The sequence below is a fragment of the Seriola lalandi genome, unplaced genomic scaffold, assembly GCF_002814215.2.
Source record: "Seriola lalandi dorsalis isolate HSWRI2012SDOR001 ecotype SW California unplaced genomic scaffold, Sedor1 jcf7180002054795, whole genome shotgun sequence".
NCBI lineage: Eukaryota > Metazoa > Chordata > Actinopteri > Carangiformes > Carangidae > Seriola > Seriola lalandi.
Window position 1 is genome coordinate 5,453,214 of NW_019525348.1, and position 8,953 is coordinate 5,462,166.

Here is an 8,953-nt window from a genome sequence, read left to right on the forward strand (position 1 = left end):
GAGAGAGGGAGGGAGGGCTCTGGGGTGAGAGCGTCTGCCAGATATCTCCTCTCATTTGATACAGGAGGGAGCCTGAGGGCCAGAGAGGCAGCATGCTGGAGATCACAGGACACACTAATTGTTTCTGTCTACCCTGAGACACGTGACTGATCGTTCTGTTACAGTTGTTCAATTTCACACGTATGAACTGAGGGGAAATTAACTGTACCAGCTGCTACTAGAATGACATAAAATACGAGCTTCTGTCACGACACAAGTAAAAACCAGACACACGACAATCCACATTAAAAGCTGAGACATGGCTTCCACCTTAAACTTTATTAGTTGTTTCTGTTATAGTTTAGCAAAGCAAACATCAAAGTATGAAGGCATCATTTCATAGAACTTTAATTCATCTGATCTGCAGTATGGCACCACTGAAAAATAATTCATGAATCATACCGACATTTAAAATAAACCAAAACCATTTTTAAAATCAACCGAGGAAAAAAAACAAGAAACCATTGACAACAGGTATTAGCCATTACATGATGTACCTAAAATTACTAATCATCAGCAAGCAATACACAACCAAGAATTCATACTTGGATCACCTCCTTAGGTCTGTGATTGTGATTTTGAAGTTTGTTACGAAATAAGGCAGATTCCCTCGATACAATTATAGACAATCTGGATAGGAGACAAGCGGAAGCCAAGGGGACTGTTTTTCCTGTTTTATGTTGGTGAAGTTCAAAGCAATTTTCTGGCATGCACTGGAAGTGGCAAAGAAAAAGGGAGGGGGGAAGGGGGTTTGATTGGTTAAAAGACACACATCCTCTTTAGTGTGCATGGGTGCTGATGAACAGTTTCCTGGTAAAAGCAGTTAAGCTGCAGTTAGAGCAGCGGCAGACATGGGACATTATTAGTGATGTTAGATAGATGACTGACTGGGAGTGGCACATCGCCTTACTGAATCATTGTATTGGCTGATTTAACTAAACAATGGAGCTCGAGCTGCGGTGGCGCGTGAGGAGACATGGCAGGTGTCAGTGTGTTGCACTCCAAAGAGGCTTACAAATGCAGGGTGTCGTCAGGTATTCCACTGTTGGATGTCATCATGACTGTGGCGGTGGTATTTGAGTTGTAAGAACAAAAGGATGGTTGATGTTAAGCATCACCCAGCCTGGAGTGTCAACATGAAGGAGCTGTGGCTGTTGTCCTCTGACAGCTTCACCATGCTCTCACAGTGGGTTTAGATCAAACAAAGAGACTTGAACCTGGTTTATCTCCTCACACCCAGCTGGCTAAATGATGTATGACTCTAACACACAGTGAGGTATGGCTCATCTTTTATGATTGATATGTTCAAGTCCTATAGTAAGGTTTTGTACATACATACATATACATACAGTACATACATACTTCAGGGATGAGTAGTTTCTTAACTAAGAAGGAAAAGGCAAAATAAAATTGGGAATGTGAGCATCTTGTGAGTAACTGGTTGCCCTGGGCCAGTGTCAGAGCCCATACTGACATGGGCCAGTCTGACACCAGTGTGGTTGGCCTTCGCACAGTTTGCTGGCTGTCAGATGAGGTTGATTGTCCTGTCCCTCAGCTGGTCATTCTTTCTTCTCAACAGTGTCTGGATGGAAAAACAAATCCACAGTCTGAATTAAGATTTTGCACGTTTGAAATACTGGTTCAAGAATTAATATCACATCTAGACTTCTGCAGAAGAGATTAGTGTGAAATGAAGATTAGAACAAGCTCTGCTCTGCTGAAATGATCATTATACCCACAAAATGAAAAGGATTTGCTGCTTTTGCTCTCTTTGTCATGTGACAGCAAACTGAAAATCTTAAAGGTTTAGACTGTTGCTCAGATATAAGGAACAATATAATGACACCGCCTTCGGCTTTAAGAAATTTGGATGAGAACTTTTCAACTTTTTCTGACATTTTATAGACCAAAGGAATAATAAGTGACAGTAACTGTTAGTTGCAGAAACAATATATGACCCTGCTATTCTCAGGTTTATTCTAATGTTGTCTTAAGAGAAAGACCCTGGGTCATTAAATCACAGGGAATTTTTCCTGTTGGATTCATGAATATGGTCATGATATTTCATAGTTATCGTTCTATAGACTCGGAAATATACGACCATTTTTGCCGGAGGGTGGCATCAGTTCTAGTGCAGCAGTGGAAATATTCGTATATTGCTGGCTGTAGAAGACAGTTCAGGGAGGTCACTGAAAACATTGGAATTCATCCGTCTGAAAACCATGAATATTATGAATATCTGCAAATTTCATGAAACTCCAGAGATTTTGACTTTGTCATGGACCAAAAAACTTGGTAAAGGTTGGAAATGTTTGACCCGATAACCAAGGTCACCTCAACCTCTCTGTGGGACCAAGAACATCTTTACCAAATTTCATGGAAATCTAATCAATTGAGATTTGTTCCACAGCAAGACATTTTGCAGTGGACACAGTAGACAAATTGTACCAATCTGTGATGTTCAAGAAAGTCTCTGTGACACAGAGGATGAAAAGATATCTGGAAACTGTTACTCGCTATGAAATCTCAACAGAAAACATGGATCAGTCTCAATGTGTATCTTTAATCCAATCCACCATCTTTGTTCAGAAAACATTTGTTTTATCAAATATTTGTTGCCCAATGAAAACATGAAGTTTTCCACTGCACTGTAGGTACCAGAGACAGACAACTAACTCTTACAACTATAACAACAACACGTGGCGACAAGTGTGTGTGACAGGTCTGCAGTGACTTGGGGGTGGGGTGCTAAGGAGATACTTTGCCTTTGAGATGGATATCATGGACAAGTTATAGACAACTAGAAGACAGTATGCAAATGGTGTCAGAGAATTGCACACAAAAGCAGGACAAGCCTCAAACTTATCTGAACTGTGACAGCTGCCATCTTGTTTAGGCCAATGCAGCGATAGATCATAACATTGGCAGGCTACTGTCATTACCTCTCTGTCAAACTATAACACTGACTTTTCAAATGAATATTTTCACACTACGTCATTCAACCTTAACTACTGACTGCACACTGACTATATGGAGGTGTGTGTGTACTCTTATCGTTATATCCTAGTGGGGACTTTAACCTGAATGCACGCTATCCCATGGGGACTTGTGGCACTGTGGGGATTTCAGGTCCCCACAGGTAGAGACGGCTTTTTGAGGGTTAAGACTTGGTTTTAGGATTCAGGTCAAAATAAGGTTTACGTTGGCGTTAGGCATTTACTTGTGATGGTTAAAGTTAGGGTAAGGAGCTAGGGAATAGATTATATCAATGAGTGTCTCCAAAGGTATAGTGGAACATGTGTGTTTGTGTGTATATGTTAGCAGATATTGTGCACAGCAGCCTCTTTTGTTTTCTACTTTTTGCTTTTATATTGAATTTCGTGATATGCTGTGGAGTGACTAGCACGTTTGGTTGATTATGGCACTTGTAATCTTTTTCTAAAACACTCTCAGTGCTGACATAGCTTATCATTTACCCATCACTATTTATATATTATGCAAGTGGCACACACAGGTAGCTATACTGCTCAAATTGTGCAAAATCTATCTACTATGTTTATTTTTTTGTTATAGACCAGTACATCAAGGAAATAGCATCTTGTTTGGTTGATCTGGTGTGATTATTATTTGTTTAAGGGGGACCTGTTATGCTATTTATGCTAATTGTTCCTTACTTATAGTGGTTTTGTGCATGTAAATGGTCTCCAGAGTCACTCTGTCAAGGTAAAAACCCAATTTTCTCTTTTGTATGAAACACCTTGTTGGGAGTCCTATTGACGTCAATACTTCTCTTGGTGCTGCCCACCTGCAAGCTTGGCACGCCCCACAAAACTACTTAGAATGAAGAGTTTTCTCTAGTTTTGTAGCCATGCCGAAAAGACACCATGTTCTCAACTGCCTGCAGAAATCTGCTTTATTTTTCCACGGTTCTCCACTGCTCCAAATATTAGAGTGTGAGCCAGCAAATCAAGGAGGACTGCTTCAGAAACCATGCACAGTTAGACACTTCATTTTCACAACGGTTATTTCTGTAATTCACACTTAATGTAATTCGCACTTCACACTCAAGCTCACAGCTTGTCAGTCTGCATTGTTATTGTGGATTTGTGATGTTAACCACGTTACCGCGACCTGATCACGTTAGTAAGAAGCAGCAAAGCAAAGATATAAATGCTTAAAGGCTTGTCAGTGTTGACATGCTGTACCTCCTTAGCTCATATAAATTATCCACAGTTTAACTGAGTTCTTTTTTCAGTAAATATGCACACTTAACGTTAAATTCATTCAGATCTACCGGTATCGTAAACCAGCAGGAGGTGAAGCAGTGGAGACTCCCTACCTGTCGACTGTCTGTCTGGTCCTCCATTATTTATATTCCTTTAGTCCGGAAGTGTCCACACATAAAAAAAATCCTAAAAGGGTTTCTTATAAAAATATTCCAAGTTATGAATAATGCCACCCGAAGTCTTTGCTGACTGTCCAGCGTCTTGATTCGCAGCACTCTTGATATTTTTCCCTCCTTCCAGCTGCCTGACAGTGGGTACGCTTGTTTTCTGCTCAAGTCCAGCTTGTGAAGGTGATCAGGTCTGTCATATTGTGGTTCAGAATCTAACTCTGGCTCAAAACTATAAATGGGACCAAAGCTGCCACAACTTTTTTTTTTTAAAAACACAAAACGTGCGAAACGTTTCATTGCCATGGTAGTTGCCGGCAAAGTGAGTAATCAGAGCACACTGGGCTCTGATTGGTCAACTTCAGAGGGAACAGAGTGTTTCAGACAAAGGGTGAATAGAGGACAGTAAGAGATGTACAGAAGAAGAAAAATAAAGTCTTTTCAGAACATTAAAGCATGTAATCTATTTTAGTAAACACCAAGAATTAAATGATTAACACTGAAAATGGCCATAATGGGTCCTCTTTAAGTTGATTGCAGGGTGAGAGATCAACTGCTGAGTGAGCAACATTGACTTTTAACAAGAGAGGGAGTGGGCCAATGCCATTTCATAAGCTCGTCTCAACAGAAGTGGTCTATTCTTTCAAGGCAATATAGAGACAATCAAGTCGGGCAGGAATTTTCAGCTCTACCTCCCATCCTGCCTACATTGTTTTCTTCCAGTCTCAGTAGAAACTGCATTTGCATTTTCCAATATTGGGTAGATTTTTCATCAACAACCTCTATACTGTCACATGTGTGCGTGGCAGTGTAAAATGGCCTGTTGTGATTGGTTCAGACTTGAGACATGCTAGTAGCCCACTAAATATTTTCTTTTACTTTTTTACAAAGGGAAATATTTTTTGTATTTAAATGTTTATTTTAATAATAAAAATAAAAGGTAAGAAATGTTCTCCCAGTCATTTAAGATAGGCCAGTTGTACAAATGGATGGGCCCAGGTGCTTTAGGCCCACCCACAACACCACGCCTGCCCTAAGCCACACGGTCGTTCAACAACAAGCTGCTTCTTCTCTGGTGATTTGTCTGGCGTTGTTTAAGCTCTCTCCTTTCTACACCAAGCCGTTAGTCTCTGCCAAGTTATTTAATGTGCTGCTAGCCTGTCCTGTTTATTCAACCCTGACAATCTGTTCACAACAGTTGCTTAATGAATTTTTTCTACCTGGAAACTGTACGATACCCAAATCTAAATCCCATTCTTTGGCTCAACAACTCTATAGAACCACACAGAGAACAAACGCAGACATGGAAATTCATCGCTCTCTCTACAGATGTCTACTTTCAAATTACACGCCGTCTTATTACTCTAAATCTCAACGGAGACCTGAGAATAACAACAATGAGGTATCCTTATCAAATATGATTTATTGGCATGATTATTGCCCCTACCGTCTTTGGCTGCATATTAAAATAATACGCATTACACACTTGATTTATTAAATGTCTGATAGTTGAGTTTGCGGGTAATTCATCACACTCAATCTCCAAAGACACGCTGACACGTTTATTCCAAAATATCAGGGTCATAGCTGCAGCCCTGAAATGGGTAGCGAGGATTTACAAATGCATTTGGCCCCGGAGGAGCACATATAAACGGCCTGCCTGCCACCTGCCCCTGCAGAGAAGAGGAGATGGAGAAAGACGGGGGAAAAAACTGAGACAAGGAGGGTGAAGCTGGGTAACACTCAGCTGCACAGTGTTTAGGATTCTCCAGATGAAGTGAATTTTAATTCAGCAGCTGTGGCCACTAATAAGAATCTGCTTATAAATAGAGATGAGTGCGAGATAAGTGCATGGTGTGAGTGCTTCCTCCACGCCCTTACCTTTGGACTGAATGCTGTCAGTTGGAATTGAATCAGGTTCTCCTGAGCTCTCGACATGATCTTTCATCTCCTCTAGACAAGTGTAGGGCGAGGGGAAAAAGAAAAGAATCGAGAGGGAGAGGCAATGATAATCAATCTGTTGCCCCCTCATCCTATGTAGTAAAGCATCAATTTACTTAAACAATCTCTCTGCTCTGCCAAGCCAAGAGTTTATAATAGTTACAATATAGCACATATACAAATATGTACTGTGATATTTAATGAATGTAAGCAGGTATGTTGACAGAAATATCCACCCGTAAGTAGCACAAGCAGGAAATGGAGGAAAGGATGAGGACAGCAGAGAGGTTTCTGTTAAGTGACAAGTTTCCCTGATGCGTCACAGTGTCGAGAGTGGGGTGAAAAACATGATCTTTACTCACCTCCATTGCTGGTGCCAGTGTCGTTGATCTCAGATGCATCTGTAATGCGGATCAGACATAGATATGTTATTCATCTTGAAAGTCAATTCACACATGCACATGCAGTGGATAAAAGGCTTAGGTATTAGTAAAAGTAATCATTTGTGCAAGATTATTTTGCTTTTTTTATTGTTCCACTCTTAGTTTTCTTTTTTTATAAAAATACATTCTGCTAAAAAAAGGTCCTCCCGAAACCAGTCCAGGGAATTTAAGCAGCGTCATACTCGTGGCCTCACATTTGCATCTATGGTGATGTAGAACAGTCTCTCATGCCTGGAAATACGGCGCCTTCCTAAAGAGTTATACTTCAAAAAAGAACAAAACAAACGCGAGAAGGGAGAGACGCATGCAAAATTAATTACAGACTGCTAGCCCTGTAAGGCAGCCTGAGACACCCCCGCCCCTCAACCCAACAACAATCATCCAAACAAAGCACACCATAAAAATAACCGCTCTCCCCAGGCGATCCAGTGATGATGTAAACAAATACAACTGCTTAGGCATGATGGAAGAACGTGTGGAATCCAAAATGGTTTCACTGTTCTGTATATTTACAGCAACAAGTCTGCTGACAAGGTCATTTAATCCCTTACAGCAACACCGGTTCCCTGGTAGTAATTGCAGGTTTGGATCAACGTGTCAGGTTGCAGAGGTTCTTACTTATTACCTTTGCTTCAATTTGGACCTGTAGACTGCCACCTATAGAGAACATATACTTCACACTGCTCCTTCAACATAATACTGATTTAATCTGTTGCAACATTTTGGAAGGAAATTTCTCCACCCTGAGACGCCTCTGGGACTCGAGGACTGGTGAAAAGCAGGAAGGATGAAGCAACAACGATCTCACCCTCATTATTTAGCTTTTTTTTTTTTTTTATTATTATTGTTTTTAAAAACATTAAATTTTTTTATTAGCTTTTGATCTGAGGCATAGAATCATAAGTCCATAAGTATTTAAAGGATAATTCAGGTTATTTACAACGTGGATCTTATTTTTCTATCAATAATAACATTATCCTCACCAAGCTAATTGGAAGTCCAGTGGGGCAAGAAATGTCAAAACTGTCGGTATAAACAGAGTTTAGAGAGCTGTCTTACTTGGTTCAGTTGAGAGCTTTCCTCTGCAATGAGGGATTATTACAGACAACTGCAATGACTTTTGCTTTTACCTCCAAATAATATCAGTTTAATCTGTTTTAACTAAACTTGTTTGTAATTTATGTGTTTCTTGCCCTGCTGTTGTTGCGATGCCATTGTATGCTCAGCAGTGACTTTTATCATAACTGACAGAAATGGCCAAAACCATGTGAATAATTAACAGATTGTAAAACCTAGGAACTATCCCCACCACATCCAGCTCTTCATTGTGTATTTCCTGACAATTTATTCCATTACAATTTAAGATAAACACAAAGCTTGTGCTACAGAAAATGGACCAGACTCAGTGAATAGCTCCCTAAGCTTAACATGTCCTATGATAACTATTAATTTAGCTATACAGACTAATGAGCAGTGATAACTAACATGTCTTTGGGGTCATCAGGTGGGAACCTCCTTTCACCAGCGTTTCGTCTAGTTGGTCCCACGACACCTCCAGGAGGCTAGACAGTGATCACTGGCGTCCCAGAGTCACTCCCCTAATGCCAGCCATCACTGCTCCTCACGCCACGACTATTTTCTTTATCTTGCCTATGCTACCACAAACAACACCATCATCAACTCTGACAAAACACACTAACAGATTAAGCAGATTCAGCAAACAAAATCCCCTAAACAGTTGGAGAAAGTGGCAGCCATTTTGAATGAGGGAGGTAGAGTCAAGGAGAGATGCCTTTTGAGCTATACTCTCCCCCGCCGGGTTAGGCTGTGCTCTACCCCCCCCCCCCACTCCCCCACTCTCCAAGACATCAAACAAACAAACAAACAAACAATCAAACTCACCTAAACAGCCACACACTACAAACCAATTCAATACAAGCAAACAATACAGGCCACCTCACCTGGACTAACCGCATGGTCTCAAAGAGGCTCACACAGGCCACACCCCCACTTAAAAACACTTCCTCTTCCTGGATTTCTTCCTTGCTTCTCCTAAGAGTCTGTCTATCCTAAGTGCTCCCCCTGCTGGGCCCCCAGCTACCATTACTCCTTCTCATCCAAATCCACTGACTGGATC

The 8,953-nt window shown here is 40.8% G+C and overlaps 1 protein-coding gene across 1 annotated transcript in view; it reads right to left on the reverse strand.

The window, feature by feature from the left end:
• Window positions 1–303: 303 nt before the first annotated feature.
• Window positions 304–8,953, reverse strand: part of LOC111669484 (uncharacterized) — a gene marked incomplete at its 5' end in the record, with an annotated part of 37,083 nt that continues 28,433 nt past the window's right edge. Inside the window, 3 exons of the mRNA XM_023425798.2 lie at window positions 304–1,621; window positions 6,314–6,385; window positions 6,736–6,774. Coding sequence (XP_023281566.1) covers window positions 1,599–1,621; window positions 6,314–6,385; window positions 6,736–6,774 — 134 coding nt within the window. The remainder of the gene's footprint in view (window positions 1,622–6,313; window positions 6,386–6,735; window positions 6,775–8,953) is intronic.